This window comes from Onychostruthus taczanowskii, unplaced genomic scaffold, assembly GCF_017590055.1.
Source record: "Onychostruthus taczanowskii isolate IOZ18803 unplaced genomic scaffold, ASM1759005v1 scaffold1, whole genome shotgun sequence".
Lineage (NCBI taxonomy): Eukaryota > Metazoa > Chordata > Aves > Passeriformes > Passeridae > Onychostruthus > Onychostruthus taczanowskii.
This window is the reverse complement of record NW_024496525.1, coordinates 989,388-1,012,700: the sequence shown is the minus strand read 5'-3', so window position 1 is coordinate 1,012,700 and position 23,313 is coordinate 989,388. Positions and strand designations below refer to the sequence as shown.

Genomic DNA, 23,313 nt, shown 5'->3' with positions numbered 1-23,313 from the left:
GAAGGTTGGCAAAGCCCTCCCTGACCCTGGGACCCCATTGCTTCCTCCTACCCAGCAGTCAGTGATGCCGAGGGGGAACCTTTACCACCCATGGGAGGCTGTGGCAAAACTCTCTCCTCTGCTCCTCCCTCCTCCTCAAACTGTTAGTGGCTACAGCAGCAGCCTGACTTCATTGCCAAACTGCCCTTGGTGTCACAGGGATGCAGGACCCACAGTGCCTGCTCTGTACATCACTGTTACTGCCTGGCATGGGCACAGCACAGCCTTTGTGGGACGCTGCTGTGCCTCTGCCCAGATCTCTCTCCTTTGCACAAGATGGGGGACTTTTAAAGTACCCAGCCTTTCCCTGCAATGCCACAGGGACATAATTTCTGGGCTAAAACCATGTCTGGTGGATGGCTGTTCCTCAGAGACATTGTCAAAGAAGTGGCTACTAATGCAGGACAATGGAAGTGCTCTGGAGCCCATCTTTTCAGTCTCTAAACAGAAGCTTGTAAAGCACAGGCAGGGTTTGAGCAGGGTTTGAACCAAGTGACAGATTAGTCAGCTGGCCGGGGCACCGTGGCAGTGGCAGCAGTGACTGGGCAGGGCCCTGTGGAGGCCAGTGGGTCCCCAAAGCCCCTGTGGCCAGCGTGGCAGGGCACGAGCTCTGTGCAGGCCCAGCACGAGGTGGCACTGCAGGCGTGTGGCACCGGTTATTTCCCTTTGTGTCAAAGGATCAAGGAGCCTCTTTGCAGGCAATTAAACCCAGAAGCTGATAGCCTGCTCGCACTTTGCCAGAGCACCTTTCCCTGGCAAGGGGGAGCACCTGCCTGTTTGCCTTACTGCTGGCACCTTACTGACACTGCTTTGTTCCAGTCAGACAACAGCCAGTACCTCAATAGCCAGCACTCCGATGGCAAGAGCTCCTGCCAGGTACACGTACGTCTCAAAGGAGTTCAGGATCACGGTGTAGCAGCCCTAGGAAAGACAAAATATGGTGAGATACACCAGAGCAGCACATTGTGGTGTTGTCACACAGAGCCCTCGCTAGGACATGAGGTGCTCTCAGACCAGGCACTACAACATCAGCTCCCTCTCTCCACCTCACCCAGCCCCACGGCACAGGAGGCAGAGGTCCACGGCACCTCTGGGAGTGCTGGGGAGGGGAAGGTGGAAGGTATTGCTGGGAGTGGTTCACACCCCTCGCTGACCATGAGGAACTGTGAGTTCCTGCAGGGCAGAGAGGAGCAGCACAGAGAGGATCTCCATTTCCAAAGGGCAGAGATGAAGCACAGAGGGAAGGACACTCACTGCAGGTGACAGACATCCCAGACTGGCTAAAGAAAAGCATGATTTATTTAAAGCCAAGGCAGAAAATTCTTGATTCACCTCTCACAGCCAGAGCTCTTTACCAGCCCAGGACCTTTTCTCTGTGTTTCCCCCCAAAGAGGCTGGCTGAATGCCTGCTGATCTTGCTATAGAAGAAGAATTTCATTAGGAGCTCAGGGCCATGCACTATCGCAATTATTCCACTTATGAAGCATAGCCACCATTAAATTTATGGTTGCTAATACAATTAACAGCAGGTAGACCTTCCTGCAAAGGTTTCAGGATATTTCTGGAAATCACCAGCTTACCCTGGCCTCAGTTTTCCCAGCCTAAAATATCAACCCACTGGGAAATTTCTGCAAATAGGTGACACATAAAGAGAAAAGTAGATTGTAGTTTTTCCAATATGAAAAACAGATTCCTCTCCACTGAGAATATACTTCACACATACATTTCAATCCTGTCTATACTGCTAGGATGTTTCAATCACCTGTTGTTTTTTTTTTCTTTCACTTATAATGAAAGTCTTGGAACTGCAAAGACAGCACAATAGTTATGTACCTCTGTCCATGCCAGACCCTGCTCACTGTGAGTGAGGTACAACCGGTGGATAATGAGGGAGGGCATGGAGAAGATCCACTCATGAGGCCACCCCAGGGAACCCAGACTGCTGGGCAGTAACTGAGCTGTTAAAATCATGCTCTTGTCAACATGACTGCCCAGAGTCAGCTCTCTTCCAGCCATGTTTTGGCCAAATCTTCAGAAAAAAGCATCCAGCGCAGCAACAAATATTTGTGTGCTTGCCAGACCTCCAACCTTAACCCAGCCTTCAGCATGCTCTGCTCAGCTGGCTACAGACAGGAGTGAGCACAAATGTGTCAGCACTGTCCTACGAGCATGGTGCCCCAAGAGCTTGACTTTGCTCCAGCAATGCCTCAATTCAGCTCTCAGTTGCTTGGGATTGTCTCTCCTGTTTTACAAAGTGCACCACTCTGTGCTTGATGACACTCAGTGTGCACATAGCTTCTTCCACCAACACTCTGGTGACATGGGCTTGCAGGAAGCCTTCCCTTTAAATGGAAGTGGTAGGCTTCAGCATTACCACTCAGGGAAAACTTTAACCCTCTTTCTCACAATGCATTTCTCTTTCTCTCTGTGCTGTCTGTCATCTCTCTCCTCCCCATATATTCCCAGCAATCAGACCTGGCAGAAGCAGCATGGTGCTGTCTGCTATGATCTCTCACCCAGAGTGCCTTTGCCAACCATTTCCAGCTGCCAGTCAGGGAGCAGTTCACATGCTGCTTCCAAAATTCTTTCCTCTCTTTCTCAATCTGCTCTTAAGTGCTGAAAAGAGGACCACTGCCTAGCCTGGAGGGAGAAGGAGGCTTGTACATACGGTCAGTACAGAGCTCATTTGGTTTAACTAATGCTGAGGTGAACACAATCAGGAACTTTGCTGGAAAGTTTTTTAAACCTCATGTCTTGGTGACATTGGAAGGAAACTCGACCCTGCATCAATGGGATGAACAGTCTTGTCATAGTCCAGTATTGCAACAAATTGCCAAGCAGAGAAGCCTGGCAAAAGAATCATAGATTAGAACTATAGAATGGTTTGGGTTGGACAGAACCTTAAAGATCACCTAGTTCCAGCCCCTCTGCTAGTGGCAGTCAAATCACTGCCACTAGACCAGGATGCTCAAAGTCTCATCCAACCTGGCCATGAACATTTCTAATGATGAGGCATCCACAACTTCTCTGGACAACCTTTTTCAGCATCTCACCACCCTCACAATCAATAATTTCTTCTGTAATATCTAGACTAAAACTACACTCTTTCAGTTTAAGGCAACTCCTCCTTGTTCTATTATTACATGCCCTTGTAAAAAGTCCCTCTCCAGCTTTCTTGCAGGCTCCCTGTAGGTACTGGAAGACAACTATAAGAAATGCCCTTTTTCTACAGTAAAGAGTAAAGAAGCAGAGAAATGCAGCTTTCCAATATTTCTCTTCCTTAGAAAACAGACATGGTTTTCTGTGGCTGTTTAACCTTTGATATTTTGATTGTATATATTGATTAGGAGTCTTTGTGAACTAAATTGGAACCATTCCTCCAGCCAGTAAGAGTCAACTCCATCCTATCCTACCTGACCTGTGCTGGCTTGCTAATTATCTTCTCAGAGGTAGTTCTAACCTTCATAAACACAACAGAACTTGAGATAAATTTCCATCTTACCTCTCAATCCCTTAGGAAAGTCTTCGTATTTCTGCTGATACAGCACAACATGGACTTAGCAGTGTACGCAATGAAAGGAGATTTTCAAAATCAGCCATATACCATCACTTCAAAAGCTGTCAGCAGGAGTGTAATTAGGATGTGAGGCACAGTCAGGACCTGCCAGATTCACTAGCTAACCATGATGACTGCAGCCATCTCTCTGCCCACTGTGAAGCTCCTTTTCCTAGTGCTCAGCCTCCCTTACCTGCCGGTTCTGAAACCTGTCAATGCCTTCTAGACAAGCTTCCTTGTTGACAAACATCCCTTCCCGGCTCTGGAGCTCTCGCTGGCAGCAAGCCTCCGGTATCGCCTTTTCCAAAGAGGAATATGGAAGGTGACGAATATCTTCAAAATCTTCTGGTCCATTCACTCCACAGCAGGCAAACTGGGGAGAGGCACAGAGAAGAAAGGAAGACAGAATCAACACCTTTCCCTCAAAGCAGACTTGAGAAATCTAATACCTATGACCATAGAGATCAAAGCTTTAGTCAAAGCAGAGACAAAACAGCCATTGCTTCCAAAGAAGTGCGTTGTGCTTGTACCTTGGAGCTTCTGTTTCATTAAAGCTTTATGAAGTCCCAATGTTTCTATGTCATACTGTAGATTCTAAGGTGCTACTGGGAGTATTGCTGCAAACTACACAGGGCTTTGGAGCATATCCAGAATGACTTGCCTGAGATCACCCAGCAGTACGATCCAGGCTCCCAACCACCCTTCTCCCCATAGCTAATGGCCAGGATTGTTGCTGCTCAAAGGCACTGCTGGGTGAGTTGAGTAAGGTCCCTCTTTAGGATTCCAGTCAGATGCTTTTTAAGGATTCAAGTCATACTCTGACTCCGTCTCCTTTCAGTCAGCAAAAGGAAATGTCTTTATTAAAGTCCTGAATCAGCATGAAGGGCAGCAATCATCCTTTCAAGATTAAAATTGACTTTTCATCTGCAGAAGCTGACGTCCTGCTTTTCACTCCTGAAGGGATGCACCGTGGGGTGTACAGAGCACTAACACATGTGTACACACACACAGAGATTGAATTCCTTGTGGTAGGTAATAACAACTGCATTTCCAATGACAGTCGACCTGTAACCTGCCCAGTTAGGGGTGTAATAGCAAAGTCAACTTTTATAGCTAATATTTCTATAGTGAAAAGACATCATTAGGCACAGTCCTGCCTAAGCTGCTGTTAACTACAAAACACTAGTTAATGCCAGCTTTTGGCTGCTTTTGGCTGGGAATAATTCTGAAGCAATCTGCAAGGTGAAAGGCCCAGAGTAAATGCAGTGATACCCAGTTGCAGACACTTCCACTGCTCTCTATGCCCAATATTTGAAAACCAAGGGTACTCCAATGCCTCAGGCTTTGGCAAATCAAGTGACCCCGATGCAGTCATTAGGAGTGTCTCTCTCAGGACTGGTGGCAGCTCCATTTGGGAAAGACTGACTGCCAGCCAAAGTCTCACCTCTCTTCAAGCACAAGCCCTGGTGCTAGGCTGGACATGACAGGATGGTTGAAGCAGGCTGACCCGAGGAGAGCTGACGGTGTGGGCTGAGCATCGTGGTGGTGGCCACTGACCACGGGCAGAAAGGGACTGGCATGATTTGACTTACTGTGATCATAACAGAATTCCAGGTGGAAGAAAAGACGTCCGTGTCGTTGTTCCTCTGGTAGTGCTTCTTCAGCTCCTTGGTGAAGAACTCTCTGGTCAGCTGAAATGCACAGACAGCTGGAAATGTAAAGGCTATTGCCAACATCTTTCCCAAACATTTCCCAAAGCTCCCTCCTGTAAATGATAGGGGTTCTTTGGTTTTTTGGGTTTGTTCTTTTTTTTTTGCAAACCTCAGAGGAGAAACATGTGAAAAGCCATTGGCGAGCCATACCTGTGTAGAGGGTGAAGGTTACCTGTTGAATACAACTGTCACTCATTAAAATCAGGGACTAAACTATATCTGTACTTCTAAAATAATGTTTACACTTAAATGTTGGTTGGTTTTAGTTTTTCTTGGGGTTTTTTGGATTTGGTAGTTTTTTGTTGTTGTTGTTGTTTTTTTGTTTTGGTTTGGGGTTTTTTTTTGTTTTTTTTTTTTTTTTTTTTTTTTTTTTTTTTTTGTTTTTGGGTTTTTTTTTTTTTTTTTTTTTTTTTTTTTTTTAATTTTCAGCACTATGAAAGTATTTAATAAATTGAAACAGGTCTGAACCAAATTTTAGAAAGATTGTCAAATCCACACCAAACTGTATTTTCACTTGCTGTGCTTCATGAAGTCTGCAAGCAAAGCTTGATTTTCCCCTCCACTTTGCAGTCAAACCAGTTAACTTCCTACTAACAATAGGGAAACTGCTCTGAATTTACTTCAATGTGTGACAAAGCAGAATGAAGCCTTAACAAGCCATAAAACTTTCTAGAAATTAAAAAGAAGTAAAAAAAAATCATTAATAGGAACTAGTCAAGTCATCTTATGAATCAGAAAAAAACACCATTTGCTTGACAATGCTTTTATCTAAACTAACCTGCATACAGGAAAAAAAAAATCCTCTTTATATTTAGATAATTTCCTAATAAAGATTTTTCCAAATGTCAACAATGTAAATTATTGGAATTTCATTTACCCCTGTCTATATTTACAGTAAAACAGATTAAATGCACAAAAAATTTGTTCCAGAGCCTTCTCGAGAAGTTAGACACCTTGAAATTACATTTACTTAGGATGACTCTCTGGAGGAACAGTGAACATACAATCCTAATAATTATGTTAAACGGAACATCCCAGTTCAATCTTGTTGCCTTTCTGTCAGTTCAGGACAAAAACTTCAAGAAATCCTCTTTCATGTTCCCAACAGATCTGGACCTGTGTGGTCCTTTCTCCAAAATGTCTTGTGATTTGTGATCCACACAGGCAAAATTTTCTGCCACTGCAAAAGCCACAGTAAAGGGGGCTGGACTTGGCTGGCTACAGCACTGCTGTGATGTTGCATATTTGTAGGATCAGGAATTAAGCTGCCTGAAAAATACCCTTTTTATTCCCCCCTGTTGTTCATACAGCACTGCTGACGCAGTAACAGAGACTGCTACAAGCTGGTTTCAGGTTCTTGATATGCAACGTGAAATATCTCACATACACATACATATGTATGAGCTCTATGGGTGGGCACAAGAGCACAAGCACAAAACTGTTTGTTTCGTTTGTATTACAAAATTTAAGGACAAAAAAGCCACTGTAGTGACTTTTAAAAAGACCCTGGATTCCACCTAATATTGGCTTCTCTTTTACAAATACAAACAAAGGCCAAATGTAATTACTACATCAGTACTGGGTAAAACTTTGTCACAAATACTTGAATATATGCAATTAGCTCAATCTCACTACCTTTAATTAAATATACCATTTAATTCCTAAATATTTTTTTTTGGGACAGATATTTGGGACTCTTTTTTTTTTTGCTTTTGGACATTAAAATACCAGAGGACACGGCATTTTTCCTTTGGGAATTTGGTGCACTGAGGGAAGGTGAGGTCAGAAGATGCTGAAATATGTCCTCGGTGTTCTCTTTTCCTTCCCTTTCTCTCTGTACTCCACACAGCATCCAACCCTACAGACAGCAGCACATTTTTTTTGATGCTCATCTGTTCCTGAAGCACACACTTTGAAACTGATATTACTGCTGGTAATAATCCCAGCCGGCTGCCTTTGTTGGGGTCTAAAACAAAAGAGTAATTTAAATATAAAGTGAAACCTTTATTTTGACAGCAGCAATCCCAGAGGAAATTGTTCAGAGTTTGTGTGTGATTTTTACAACACTTGGCCTAAAACAAAGCCTAGTGCTGGAAGAGTACATTTGCCAGGAAAATAACTGATTCCATTTTGGAATCAGTTAAACTGCTTATCCTGAGCATCTCAAGTTCAGAAGAATGGGGCAAAAAAAGAAAATCTTGTTTAAAAAAATTGCTGACAAAAGAGGATGAAATAAGACAGTCCTATTGCCATGCCCACGGCGCTCCTACAGCTGAAACAAGTACCAGGCTGATGAGATTGGTGCACATTGGACTTTTATGGCAAGAAACATTTGGAAGGGAGCAAAGAACTTACTGATAAAACTGGAGCTTCACACAGGTTTAGACAACACAGTTGTGGCAGCCACAGCCATGAACAATAAGGAGCTATTCAGCTGTGTTTTGGGCGGGGTGCCTCCAGTGCAGCACATGCATACATTTACATGGCAGTGAATGAAGTGAGACTGTTTTGTCACACTGGTTCAAAAAATAGCTTTGCTGGGATTAGTGCAGCCAGATAAAAGGGGTTTATTAAAAGGAGGGCATTTCTGCACAACACAGGCATGGAACAACACTGCCCAGGAAGGTCACAGCCTTCTCATGCTGTGCTGCTCTCAAGGATACTGAATGCTGTGCAAGAAGCTGCCTTCATGGAGCCTGCTGGGGAACAGGACACACTCCTGCCCATCCACATCGGCCTGGAGCATTCTGCTGGGTCTGGCACAGTACAGGGCATGGAGGTGCAGCCACCAGTGCTGCCCTTCCCACTCCTGCTGTGCCTTCCATCTGAGACACCTGTCCACTCAGCTGAGGAAGGTTCATGCTCTTTAGCTTTTTGCCTTGTCTGAGGACATAGAGGCACTAGCATCCAAGGTGACTTGCTTATTAAGTGTTAGAACTGGAGCTAAAAATCCAAACATCTGGACTCCACCCAAAGCCTGCCACTGGATTCTTCTGTTCCATACCATCCTGCTTTCTTGCTTGCTAAGACAATTCACTAAGAATTATATATCCTTCCAGGGCTTTTCCCATCCAGATCTCTCAATGACATATAAAGAGCAATTCTTATTGCTCTTTCACAGTCTCTCTCCAGTGTTCATGAAAGTCATTATTTCACGGGGGATCTTCTAGATGACAAAGGGCTCTCCACCCCAAAAACCTAATTTTCTAAGGAAGAGAAACTCTGGTAATCCCCTAGCTAACTAACAGCAGCCTTCTTCTTCAGAGACTGCTTTTAAATAGCTCTTTGGAAGTGCAGCTGGACTTGCAGATCACAGTAGCTCACCTTTGTGAACACCACCTTCACCTACCCCACCACCTTGCTCTGCTTCACTGACTCTTCTTCTCACATCAAATCTCAGCAGAAAACATCTCTTTTCTCCCTTATTTTTGTATCTTTATTTCTCTCACTCCCTTAGCTGCTAATAATTTAACAACATTGAGTGTTTGGGAGCTGGTTTGAATGTAAAACTATACAACAGAAAACTGCACTGAACACTATCTGTAAAGCAAACAGATAAAGTGTTCTTTTGTCGCATTTTACACACCCAGAGAGGCCACAGACATAAGGACTGGTGCAGCAGCCATCACAGAATTCTGCTTGGTAAACTTTGAAGAAATTTAAATTGGCTAAGTGTGCATTTGCCAGCACATGCCCGGAAAGTAGTTTATTTTGCAAGGAAGAGAAAAGCACATCTGATCTTGACCTTAAATTGCTACTATGAAGAATTCTTCCCACCATGGGATCCATGAAAGACCACCTCTGTACATCCATGTAGCTCACCCTAACCCAGAGGTGACAGCAAAATTGGCCACAAGTAGCTTCCAAGTCAGAAGAGCTACCACCACAACTTACAACAATGCCAAAACAAGGGCTATTTCTTCCAGAAGAAACCTGAGAAGAGAACAAACCACAAGAACTCACAGATCAATTTTGACTTCTGTATAGAGCCGTCCCCAGCTATGCTGGGATCTGACATTGTTCATTCCTTCCCATTTAAGCCCTTCCTGTCAATCATTCTGACAGAGTAGGAAACTGGTGCTACAAACATGGAGACAAGCTCAAGAAAGATAGAAGTTTGTTCCCCTTCAAGTCTTATCTCACAGAACGCTGCCAGATGCCACAGAAGTCTAGAATAACCACTGTGACCTTATCTTGCAAGATAACATGGCCTCACATGTCCCATGGCTCCCATGGGTGTGGAAGGTACAGATGCTTTTCCCAGAAGCAAGCTGTAAGTGAGAAGGACAATCAGAAGTGCAGTCACCTTGCACCCAGGACTTGCAGCAAGCCTGGGCATTTTCTTGTACCTGTCACCAGTTTTCCACAGAGAAGGGGGGAGGAAGGAGCCATCAGGTGGGAGCTGCTCGCCCAGCCCCTGCTCCCCAGGGACCGTGTTCCGTCTCTGTCACAAAGCACATACCTGGGTCTGCAGGCCAGTTTCTACCTGTGCAGTCTGCTCCTTGTGCTGGACCAAAGGAATTCTCTAAAAACTCCTTAATGACCACCAGACCCCCCATACTGCACTATCTTTATAGGTGTTTCCATAAGGGCATGATCTCAAAGCCTAACCTGGAATGGGGCACCCATTCTATGTGCAGAGTGCCATCCCTTCCCCACTGCCTTCAGATCTGAGGCAAAGACAAAAGACCACCAGCTCATAAATAGAAGAAAGTCCTCTCACAACCTCCCCCCAAGCCCATCCTACTATACAAATACCACACTCTCTTGCTGTGAGCTTCCTAAGTTTTGATTCTTTACTATAAAAAAATTTAAAAAATTAATAAAATAGAAGTATACACTACTTTAAGAAAATCATTATACACGGCCCTTCTTTGCTCCTGCTACATTTCTCTCACTCTCAGTACAGCAAATGTGCTCTATGTTCTCCTGCTACTGGCAGAGGAAAAATAAGCAAAATAAATACTGATATAGTCACTAGTGACCACCTCTACCAGCCAATGTTTTTCAAAGCCATCACTCCAAGAAGGATGGACCTACTTCAGTCAGGCTTTCCTTTGCATATGTGTGAACATGAAAAAAAATCCACAGACCTTTGCTGTTTAGAGAAGGAAATGAGACTGTGGTTACTACTACTGTAATAAACATTTACCACTAGCCCAGGGCAGGGGTGATGGCCATAGAACAATATTCATTGCAGAAGAATAGAGAAAGACTACATCATACGAAGCTTTAGAGAAAGGACAAATCTAAGCAGGGCAATAAATGGGGTGAGATTTGCTTAGGTCAGGTCAGGGGGGATATCTTACAAGCAGCATTGGTAGGAATCTGGTGAGCATCAGAACATGGAAGATCAAGAGTGAATATGATTAGAAGATTCATAAGAGATTTTTTTTGCACTGCAGAGCAAGCATTGCCTCTATCTGGAAAACAGGAGTTTTCAACAATAAATCTTAAACCCATTTTATATTGAAAAAGGCAAATAGTTGCTTTTAATCACAGTGTGACTTTTATCATAAAACTTCTCTCTGATGGAATGTGCAGCTGGTTTGGCTGCAAGAGAGTCAGGAAGACTTTAAAAGACCCTAAAAACTTCAGGAATAAGTATGTCCCCATAAGCTCTCCAGCCTGCACTAGCCAGGTTAGTTAGCATTCCCTGACATGCTGGCAGTTCTGCAGGCAGGGTAGTAATGAATGAGATTTGCTGATATTTGAAACAGTTACTGTTCAGAGAAATCATCCACTGTCTAACATCCTGCTCCAGCTGTGTATAAACCTACTGGGGTCCAGAGATTGCCCACCATCAGATACTTACATTTTCTCTGAATATAAAAGCCAGGATTGCAGCTGAAAGCTCCGCCAGGAAGATTAACAAAATAAACATGAAGAACTGGAAGAGAGAATATAAAAACCACAAACATAGCATTAAATGTCTGCAATAGGTTGTAGGAATACAGGGTTTTGCTAATCACTAAAGAGATGGAAAAAGTAACTAAGGAAACTTTTTTTTCCCCCTGACAATTAAGAAACTGTATGAAACAGTCACTTGAATCACACACATTCCCTCTCTGACCTCATCACAGGACATGGGATCTTGTGACACTTTTGCCTGATTCTAATGAGTAAAAGCATATAAGGTTACAGAACCCATAGCAACCCCTGATAAACCTGCACCAGGTCAAACCAGTAAAGCCCACTTTGATGCAAAAGTTATATAATTGTGGACATGCTCACAGAGGTTAAAACTGTCCAGACACAAGTATAGGTATCATGTGTCCATGCACACACACCCCCCCGACTGCAACACAAACAACACAATTTTACTGTAATATAATCACAGCTTATCTTGTGTGGAAGGAGAAAGTGGGATATACCCTCAAATATTTGTACCTATAACCTAAAATGAATTGTTTTCATTTCAGGACAAAATTAGCCTTGGTTACTATCCCCCCCCCCCACAATGAGGTTGCACTGAATTAAGTACTAACCACACAGGACCTCTACGGAAAGTTGATAACACACCATAATAATTTAATTTGGTTATCCAAGTACCATCCCTGCCTTGTATGGCATCCAAAGTGTGCATGTTCACATCCTTAAGATAAGAGCACACTGCAGACTTGACAGAAAGCACAGCCTGCACATTAAAAGTTAGTAAAAGAGAAACAGGCCTCCAGGTTGAAGTAAAACTCTTTACACTTATGTCATCATAATTTTACAAAAAGGGAAGGAAAGCAAAACAGAGAGGCACATGGCTGTTCAGTCTAAGCTGGATCTATATTTCATCCTGTTGCCTTTGCAACCTTCTGCTGCTTCAGTCTAAACGTTTGGTTTTCAGTTTTGCCAAAGGCACCTTGTTCCAGTGAGGTTACCAAGCCTGAGTGATGCACTGTGCCGTCACCCCCCAGCCCACAGAAGTACATCAGATGCACTTCAGAGGGCTCATCCCCACAGAATGGCATGCTGCTGTGAGAGTGCTGCTCCTGGGAGCTTGTCTACCCTTGTCTGGTACTCAGGAATGTTTCCAGCCCAGGATGAGTGATGGGACTCCTGTGGGCTTCCACTTCAGATTCTGCCTGTTCTTGTGACCAGTTCTCAGTGACACTGATGCCTTGTGCTAATTTGATGCTGCTTCAGTCATTATGAAACAGTAAAAAAAAAACCAGACAGGGATGTGCCCTTTAACATCCTTAAAACAATGAATGTTGGTGCTGAGGAATAGCTATAGAAACAGAGCAGAAAGTGGCTATATTCATACTCTCTCCCAAAATGGCATTTATTTCCATTCTTGTAGACAAAAATCATGGACTTGAATAACCGTAAGTCTGAACTAGGTGGACATTTTTTACATTCTTATTGCCATAAAGAGAAATTACCATTTGAATCAGCCTGTCTAAAATTCAAACAGGCCAAGAATCTGCCCACAGGCTTTGAGATTATTTTACAGAACTGAGTAAATGTTAAGACATTAACTCAGACTTTGGCATTGTGTGAGAAAGGCAAAAGTGAACAGAGAACCCTGTAAGAATCATGTAGAGGGTAATAAACTTGGTACAGGTCACCAATGCAGATAGATGAAGCAACAAGTAAAAATAAACACAAGAGAAGCCTGGATTTTTTGTGTGTGTGAGAGAAGTTTATAGAAGGTCTTTCTCAAACAGAAAACAGGCAGACAGGGCTAGAAGTACTATTGTGATCACCAAGCAATTATTTATAAACACTGTCTGAAAGGCTGTGCATTGTGCACTTCAATAACAGAGAGAGAATTCAAACTATCTGCTTGGAATGGGCAAAATGTTGTTTTGTTGTCAATTATCAGAGCTTTAAGTGATTTTCCCCCACTGGAAAAGCACGTGCACCACCCTATCACATTTGTCTTCCTGTTTCTGCGGTGGAAAAAAAAAAGGAAAGGAGCCTGGGCTCAAATGACAAAACAAGAAAAGTCAGATGAGCAGGGATTTTGGTTTTTTAATAGCATGCTGTTGCTTGATTTTACTGAACTAGTTAATTCTCTAATTTATTCTTACTGCTGGAGTTTTCTGTGTGGCTTCTTTTTTTCCTGCTCAGAGACTGTTTTAATTTCACCACAGGAGGGCAAAGAACAAGTGATGAGAATGAAGACGCTTTGCAAATTCACATCATCATCCATCAAGGGATCTCAGCATAGTCACTAAGGTCTAAGGTGGTGATCAAGTGATTAATCCCATCACCCTGCTAATTGCATTTCATTTACTGATTACTAGGAGGCACATGTTCACCCAAGCTCCAGCACAGGTCTGTTCAGAAGTGGAAGCAGTCATTCCCAGATTATCTGTGATAAGCTTCATTATCATTCCCAAACTGATTTACACTTATATTGTGCACTCTGCATTACAGATTTGTAAGTTACAGGAGGAAAAAACCCACAAGCAGCCATTAGGGTTGATGAGAAAAAAATGGATCATCAGTATTTCAGAACTTGCTTCCATTCTGCATTTGAAGGAGAGTCAAAATCTGCTTAACGTGTTTGCCTTCCAAAAATTAAATTGATTACTGATATGTGAGAGCACAAAGGAGCCAGCTGGTTAATGCATGGGACACAATAACCTCACATTCAAATTCAAGCTTGATACTTGATATTTGAATACAGATACTCCCCACATCCAAGGTGAACATCCTAAGAAATGGGCTCCCTCAAAAATTTGCCTCAGCTCCAGGTGGTGGTTACAGGAGTTTTCACAGAAGTGGTCTATTAAAAGTTTCCACAAAATAATGCTTTGTGTTTATTTTTCATAACTCATCCAATGTTCCAGTTTCAGAACTGCTGTTCCAAAAAGAGCATCAACTGTCTTTAACTCAAAGGACCTGGACCTGCATTTTTATGCTGAGAAGTTTGAGGGGCTACTATATCCATTTCACAGGAGTGCAAAACAGGATGCCTGCATTTGAAACTAAGCCAAATGAAGCTAACATGGGCTCTTCTTTTAACAAAGCTGAATTCAGGTACACAATTTATCCTGAATTCAGGTACACAATTTATTTGTACCTGAATTCAAGTACACAAATATCCCTTGGTACACAATTTTGTACATTCAATAGTACTTTGGATTCTGATTTTTAGTGTTGTTTTGCAGTCAGAGGACCTTCAGGACAAGTCGTTCAGTGTCTGATTTGCAGCCCACTGTTCCTTTTTTTTTTTTTTTTTTTTTTTTTTTTTTTTTTTGTGAGCCAGGTTCAAATGCCAGGAAATCTAGAAATGCCTTACAGCCTTGTGCTTAATACAACATGTTAGGTTCCATAGTGATGGGGTTATTTTTTACCAAAAGGAGCATAATGAAAAATAAAAGTCCTTTCAAACACTGAAACCAGAACCTAGAGAATATGTGTCTGTCTTGTCCCTTCTATCTTCTGTTTACATTTGGACTAAAAGCTTCAGGCATACATTATGCATCACTGAAATCTCATTCAAGCAGCTCTCTGGCTCATCAATTCTTTAACAACTTTGTAAGTGGACTTGATTTGATCTAGCAACTTCTCCCCAGGTACCACCCCCACAAAGACTTACACTCTCTATTTTGCAAGTGTTCCCAGTCTCTCTGGCATATAGTCATGAATCTTTTGCCTATTCATTGTCTAAAACTTACTCCTATCAGACTTCGGGTTTCACAGATTCTTTAAGATCAGCTGATTTCAACATCAGGTGGTGTGGCCCCAAAAAAGCAGTTAGAAACATATTTCTTCTCTCAGGTCCTCATCCAAGTGCTTCACACTGCTGAACATGAGATGGCTGGCTGTTTAGCTGAGTTGGTGTTGATACAAAAGCCCTCAAAAATCTGACTGATCAAAATGGAACAATAATTCCTCATCCAGTAATTACTTTTGGAGTTTCTCCTCGTCTGGGGCATTATTTCCATTACTTCATATTTTTCTCACATTTTGTTCAAAATAAAATAATAATGAAGGTAAATAAATAAAGCAGCAGGGCTCAGAACTATCTCTAGGAGTAAGAAAAGTAATAACCACAAAATTGAGTGTACTGGAGTATAACTAAAATACAAGGAGAAACATTCAAACCTGTATCAGGAGAGAACATGGCCCAGAGCTCCCTTTTTCCAGCCAGGTCACCAGTCTGTGTGCAGCAGACTGAAAATATTACTCTCCCCTTCACTTACAACAACATTTCTCATCAAACTTCATTTTTAGTTTCTTAATCTGACAAGGACAGGCTTTGAAGTAACTTCAGGCTCATTGGGCCTCATCTTTTCCATTTTATTAGGTTCCTCTGGGCAGATCTCCACAGACTTCACAGGTGATACATTTATTTTTCTGATTTACTTCTGCAATGAATCACTAGAAATCAAACCCAGAGTGGCTTCCCCAAAAGGGCTCTCATTTACAGGCTATGAAATCAAGGCATATGGGAGCCAGGGGCTGGAGAGAATTTATCTCAGTGAAGTCACGCTCATCTCTAGAAAAAGATGGGTTTGCATTCAAGACAGAGGACTTTCCTGTCCTGTTTAAAGTTAGAGACAAGCGTTTTTTGAACCATGAAGCAGCTGTGCAAGACACAAGCCTAACAAAATACAGTAAGAACAGGATTTTTTAAAAATTAAAAAAAAACCAAACCAAAACCCACAACAAACCCAAAGTGCCACCAGACCCATTGGGAGAAACAAAAAATCACATTTCACAAAAAAAAAAAAAAACAAAAAACCAAAAACCAAAACCCACAAAAAAACCAAAACAAATAAACAAACAAAAACCACACACACACACAAAAAAAAAAAAAAAAAAAAAAAAAAAAAAGAAAAAAGAAAAAAAAAGAAAACTAATGGTCTTTGTCTTTCAATACATAACTGGCAATGCTTTTCTGTAGGAGATAATGGCTGGAAATCCTTCAGTATTAGAACTTGGGAGGCGTGGGGGGCAAGGGCAGAAGTGACTTATTTTAGCTCTTTGTAATTATTGATGACCACCATGGGCTGAAATTTAATCCTGTCATTCAGGGGAAAATTTGTCCAAAGATATCAAATCTGGTTAATTTTAGGAACAGAGTAGGCTGCATCAGGGAGTGGCCAGCTATTGAGAGCAGCAATGACAGCAGTGACTGCTGTGATGCAGCTCTGGGCTGGGCACTTCTGCTGGCATGGGGGGCTCCCTTGCACAGGGGCTGTGCCCCAGTGTTCCCTTCTCTGTTGTGGACCCCCAAGGAATGAATCTACAAATGGAACAGTGGGTTCCACTGTTTTGAGTAGCCAAGAAAGGATCATTTTTGTTCACTTTATAAATGTAGTCAAAGACCGAACAACCAAACGGGATCAATTAGAATGAAAACTTTAAAAGGTCAAAATATGCTCCCAGACTGGGCTCAAATCTGTATAAGTGAAAAAGCAAATTATCTGTATTTCTAGCAGTGCGTAAAAGTATCCTAAGCCTACTTATCCTGTGAAGGAATAACAACTACAACACCAGACACCCATTCCTGTGCTTATCCCAACCATTGTGTCTATCCAGTCACCCCTACGGGAAGCACCAAGAGGCCAACAGGAATTGCAAGGGCACTTACAAAGAGCAGGAGACATTTGTTCTCACGGATGGCACCACAGCAGCCCAGGAAGCCCAGCAGGAAGAGCATTGCTCCCATGGCCAGCATGATGTACGCTCCTGTGAAGAGCAGGGGGTTGGCAGCCACGATCTCTCGGAAACCTGTGGGATCCACAATGACCCAGATTCCGAGTCCCAGCAGGCATGCTCCTCCCAGCTGTCACAGCACAAGGACAGGAGAGAGAGAGAGAGACAGGTCAGCATAAAACAACTGCTGCAGAAAAACTGGATTCATTGCTATCTTTTGATCAAAGACGTTAATTTGGAGAATTTGTGTTTCTGCAAAGGCATGCTGTTCAGGTCACTTCTGACATGCTGCTCTTAGTATCTCTTGCTCAATAAATTACTCATTTGCAGAAAAAGTACCTTTCTTTCTTTCTTGACACATCACTCTACCAACTGTTTACTCCCTCCGTGCTGCTAAAGACAGTCGTGATCTGCTGCCACATCTGTAGAGGACAGTGAAGGGGCTCACGTGAGCCATACCTGCCACAGAGGCCAGGGTGGCTGGGCTCTCCCACCCTTCCTTTCAAAAACAAAAACAGCTAAGAATGACTCCACATGTGGTAAGGGAATTACTGCTCCTGAGTGAAAACCTCAGCAGGGCACCCAGGACTAGAAAACAATTTCTTCTACCATTCAAGGATGAACTATGTGCATCATTAGTTACAGCTTTCCCTGTGGTTTCCCCTGCCAAGGACAGCAATAACTCAGACAACAGTGACCACTGTGCTGCCTTGCTGAATGTTTGGGCATCTTCGGATGCTGCAAAACGCTCAGTGATTGCTAGTGCACAGCAGAGGGGATATTTTGTATTGTGGCAACTTTACCACACTATAGCCTATCCTGCTGGGCAACAGCAGGATGCTGGAAATGGGGATCCAGAAAAGAAAATGAATTCCAAATACTTACAAATATAAAGAAATTGAAAAGAAACATCAGGTATTTCATGCAGCTCAGACAGTCTCCCTCCATGGTCTTCAGGGTCCTTTGTCCAATTCCTCCTGCAAAACAACAGCACTTTCTTAGCACGCTCATTTTTATTGGAATGACACAATCCTATCTCCAATCTATTTGTATTTCCCCCAAGACCCTGTGGAGTTCATTATAGAGAAGATCTCTTTTCTTACCTGAAGGGGGAACATAGCACAAGCTAGTAAGAGATAATGATTTCTGCTTGATCCTTTTGCATTCTTAAAGGTCTGAAGGTGAACGCAGAAGTGAAGGGAAAGGTTGCAGGAGACCAAAGATCTAGCTTTACTTGCAGAGTGAGATACTGGGGAAAACTAAGAATCACTGAATGTACCTGTCTATTTCACGCTGAGAAAAGGCCATATTGAAACAGGAGCCAGAACAAGCTGTGCCCAGTTAGAAGACACACGAAGAGCATTTGGGACAGACATCTTCACACAATCTCCCTCTACAGAATGAACACCACACAAACATGGACAACAGCTTCAGGGAAGCTTGTAGACATTTGGGCTTGGAATGACAGCAGTGTGTGGACATGGCAGGGCCCAAGGAGGACGTCCTCACGTGGTTACTCAGCCTGGGCACAGCACCTGCTTGCCATGCAGTGCGAGATGCTCCTGCACAGTGAGATCCTGCTGCTCTATGCCCCACCCTGCACAGGTCCTTTGCTAGAAGAACTCATGGATCAATGTTGGAAAGTTTTTGAGTCCAGGAAAAAATGCTAAGGAATCTTCACCAGTTCTGAAACTCAGTGTCTGATTTAGACAACAAACTGCTTGGCCAGTGCTTCTGTTGGGAGAGCAGCAATAAATCCTGAGCAGGTTAGGCTACACTGGAGGAAAGTTCCTGCTTGCTGTTTATGTAATGAAGTGACTGTGTGTCCAAATATGCCAATATATCACTAAGTACCCTAGAGGGACAGACAAATAAATACATGAAATAGTAAAACTTCCACTGAAGCAACACAGTCATGGCAGTGTGCACAGATGGAGCCATACATTTGCAAACCCAGAGGCACAGGTTTGCTTGACTCCCCAGAGGAGCCTTCCCAAAGCCCCCATGCTTCTTCATGCATCTCATTCCCTTTCTCCACTGCAAATGCCATTCCCTAATAGAAGTGTATCTAATGATATGCTATGTTAGCAAAGTCCATATAATTGACTTAAAAGAAAAAACTGAAATTATCCAAGATTTTCTCCAGGCCAGAAATAAAACTGCCTTTCACTCCATTGTTTTTGTTAAACCACAAAATCTGTGAGTTCTCTAGAGCCTCATGAGGTGCTTTCCTCTGTGACCATAGGAACTGCTCTGCTTTAGCCAAAGAGCTGAGAAAATCCATGGCAGGCAGAGCTCCCAGCACGGGGCTGCCTGAGGTAAGAGCCAGATTTTTATTACACAGTGTGTGTTTGGTGTACTGCTTTCACTTGATTAAAATCAAATCAATTCCTTGTTTGTGAAAAAACAGGCTGAGACACAAATGGTGTTTCACAGAAGCTCATGTGGGCTGCTTTCCCTCTACAGCTGCCTGTACCTGGGGTGGGACAGCAGTGTGCCTCTGCTGGCTGAGTACTGCCCAGGGAACTCTCTATGCTGGAGGAATCTTGGAAAGATCCACCTTGCTTCTGGAGAAACACAAACCTGAATCTAAACCTGAGAACGAGGGCAATGTTTTTTCTTTACAAAGCTTATTTTCTTATACCCCTGATACATAATTGCTCTGCCCAGAGAAATTCAAGGACAAGATGGTGACAACAAGAGATGGGGTAGGGCACAGAGCTCAGATGTGGGCCTGCAGGAGATGCCCACAGCTTCCTGACACTGTTTAAAGCCAAGTCTGCAAATCTGACAGAGAAAATGGATCTGCAAGTCCGGAAAGCAAAGGAGCTGGGCAGGGAATTATTCAGTTTCATGGGAAAGGTGAGCCTTCAGCTCCACTAACACATGACTTGGACACTAGAGAGGGACAAGAAAATACAGACAAATCAATAGGGTACTGGGATTTCAAGAGTCCCACAATTACTGTCACCTAGATGTTCCCATCAGCACACTAAAAATTCATGCTCCAGTGAAACATAGAATGGCTAAATCTTGGTAAATTAGCCAAAGTCTTAAATTACAAAGCCCTGCTGCCTTAAGCACCCATCTGTGTGATCCATATTATAGTAGACTTTGTTTAAAAAAAAAAAAAAAAAAGAACAAAACCCAAAACAGTTTGGCCTTGTTGTGGCACTATACATAATTCACACACCCCACTACAGTCACTCACACAAAAAACAATGCCTGTGGTCCAAGAAGCAGCAGCTCCTAAGCCTAACACTGTCTTGCTGCTTTGTAGTGTTGACAAATCACATTCCTGCCTTACTTTCTTTTCCGTGTCTGGGACTGCTTCCTCTGTAAGGTGAGCAAGCTCCCTTGGGAATGCTCTGATTTGCATGAGCTGAATGCAGGTCTAGTTTTATTTTCAAAGACAAACATAGGCTATGATTGTTTGCATCTCTCCCACCTGCCCATCCTCTCAATATGTTAAAATGTTTTCCAGGCATAAGAAGGGAAGGAATATTTTAAATCCAATGAGCAACCAGATCCTGGAAACTTAACTGTCCAGAAGAACCAGTCAGTCACAAAAGCTTGGGAGTAGCACGAACACAAAGCTGAGCACACTCAGCTTTGACAAACAAGGGCTCCCTTCTTCTTTGTTTCGGAAAGAAATTGTCCCCAGTAGCGGTATTAGGCTCAGATTTGTAATTCCTGAACCCACTACGCTTCTCACAGCAAAGCAATAACTAAGTGCAACCTTACTCATTAAGATTGTGCTTCAGATCAAGACCACACCCACTGGGGCTTTCAGATTCCAAACTTCTTCCACTCAGAATGAATAAATGGAGCTCAGGGGCAATAATGCGAGGTCTGGGCTGGTAAAGCCAAGAACAAACCATATCAGAGTTTCCACATCAGAAGAACTCAATGCAAGCTTCCAATTAGCTTTGCTAATTAGCTGAAGGTACCCGGAGTCCCTGATGACAGGCTTCATGGCTAAAATGACTGACATTAAAGGACAATCCTGACTCACAGAGATGGGCTTTCATTCTACTTGTCTTTTTAAGCCATTCACACAACGAGCAAATTATCTGAGTTACTCCTACTACACACTGATACAAGTGTGATAAGAACTGAATGCCTATGTCCTAATCTACCTTTTAAAAATACCTTCACTCCCCTCCTCCAGGCCCCAGATCTGTGAGAGATTAAGTTCTTCTCTGCAGGAGACATTTAATGCTAAGCAAACATGAACAGTCAGAACTGCAGAAGATAGCGGCTGACAGATGCTGTCCCTGGCTTGTCCCGTCTCAGACCTGTGAGACACATGAGATGCATTTGTTTTTGTCTGAAATGTAGCTATAAATGTTCAGCTTTTTCTTAGCCACATCATTCTATATTTCTCTCTCCCCTGTATCCCCCATTAATTTTATCTTAGAAAGGGATGGGGAAGCTAAAAGTCCCCAGAAGTGTAGCCAGGAAACACAGCCCAGCTGCTGTAATCAGTTAGGAATAAAGTCTAGTTTTTAAGGCAATGCATTTTTTTGTTCTCCAGCCACTTCCTTCCTTTTGTCATTTGCTTTGCATGCCTTGCAGCTGCCTTGAACTTCACATTTCTAAAGGCAGCTGCCCAACCACACCCCTCCAAAAGGCCTCCAGTTTTTCTCTTTGCTGCCACTGACATTTCCCTCAACCCCCATATTCCTTTAATGCTGGATTGAAACCCATGGATTAGGGTCACATTAGTTAAGTTTTGAATGTCTCCAAGGACTGAGGCCACCCTCATCTCCCTGGACACCTCTTCCAGTGTTTGATGACTCTCCTTGGTAAAAAGACTTTTCAAAACAGCTGCCCAAGGTGTGTCTGAGTTACCTGGTGGCAAATGCAACAAGAGCATCTCATGGATGTTCCAGTCTTCCAGAACTCTCAGGAGCACCTTGTCTTCACCAGTCTCAATCCTCACATCATCTGTATTTTATCACTCCTACTCTCTACTGAAAAGAAGTGTGTGAACCATTTCCCTTGCTCGTCCCTAACAGGCCACTACAAACAATTTCTGTTTCAGTATAGAAATTCAGACAGATTGACTGACTGCTCATCACAGTCTCCCCATCTCAAATACTTGATAGAGAACACAGAATAACAGAGATTGAGAGAGATGTCAACAGGTTCTCTTGCCCTCATGCAAATCACTTTTTCAGTCAGTGCTCTTCTCTCACATAAATATCTCTTCGCTGTCAACATGCATGAAGAACTTGTCCACTGAACTGATGCTGAACTGTTGCTTCCTCTAAAACATCAGAACCAGTTCTGCAGTACTTCCTACAGAACATTAGCCAGTGGCTCGAGCAGGAAATGATGCCAACTCACACCTACGTTCATAGCCATACACAATGGACCATGTAAAAGCAGATGTGTTTGAAGTTCTCCAGAATCAGTGCCAGGTAGCCTTTAAAGGTATTAGAAAATATGGACTAGATTCTCTTGCAAGTAAATGTATTGATTTCTAGAGGCTGCCCCAGATAAGGTGTCACTGGAAACATCCCTGAAGCTCGATGCTGCACCAGTGGCAAAGGATCACCACCATTTGGCATTGCTCCATGGTGTCCCCTCCCCACCAGTGTGGCAGGCCACCCTTTGGCTTGCAGGCATGGAGAGTTGGCTCAGCATGCTTGCCTTCATTCCCAAGTACACCTCCTTTAAGAAGATTTCAGTGTTCACTACCTGCAAGCAGCATTCAACTTTACACCAAAGCGGTGGGATCTCCAAAGAGAACATATCTAACAGGAAGAGCCATCCAGAACCTCCTGTCAGAGCATTATTTTCACACAGTCTGCTTCTCTAGATGCAACAGAGATTAGGGGCAGTTTCATAAGGAGTTTCATAAGGAAGGATGACTTTCTACAGTACCTCACTGGTGACACAGTGGCAGATGAGCTGTGTATTTCTTACTGCCTCCAGCACACCACAGCCACCCTTAAGCTACTCCAACAGAGATACAGAGAATGTACCTGGCATACAGAAAGAGCAGGCCATTAACAGCACTCACCTTTACTAATCTTGGGACTTGAAGCACAGTGTCTCTTCCAGTGTTTAATTGTCTGTGTGTCCCATGTATCTCCTTCTATCCAAGCTTGTCCTGTAAGAGAAAAATATGCAATTACTGAAGTCAATAAAATGCAATCATGTTAAATACACAATTTATTAAAACACACCATCCTGGTGAACGTGCTCAGTCTAATTGCCACCTTAATTTGGTGTACATTAGCACTAATGAAGAGCTTTTAATACCCAGTGAGGGATTAAATTCCTCAGAATCTCTTTAACAATTTTTGGGGGTGTTTTAAATACCCACAGACCACGTGAAAATATATAGTCCCATTACACCTGCACTTCATACCACAAGAGGACTAG

The 23,313-nt window shown here is 43.0% G+C and overlaps 1 protein-coding gene across 2 annotated transcripts in view; it reads right to left on the bottom strand.

Moving 5' to 3' along the window:
* The window catches only part of TSPAN18 (tetraspanin 18), a 122,243-nt gene that overhangs the window by 4,218 nt on the left and 94,712 nt on the right, over positions 1-23,313 (bottom strand). For both annotated transcript variants that reach the window (XM_041402925.1, XM_041402842.1), the window contains exons 3-9: positions 22,949-23,038; positions 17,803-17,894; positions 16,853-17,047; positions 11,123-11,197; positions 5,188-5,286; positions 3,789-3,968; positions 877-960 (exon numbers count right to left, since the gene is read on the bottom strand). In XM_041402925.1, the coding sequence (XP_041258859.1) occupies positions 877-960; positions 3,789-3,968; positions 5,188-5,286; positions 11,123-11,197; positions 16,853-17,047; positions 17,803-17,865 (696 nt within the window). In that variant the 5' untranslated portion in view covers positions 17,866-17,894; positions 22,949-23,038. The remainder of the gene's footprint in view (positions 1-876; positions 961-3,788; positions 3,969-5,187; positions 5,287-11,122; positions 11,198-16,852; positions 17,048-17,802; positions 17,895-22,948; positions 23,039-23,313) is intronic.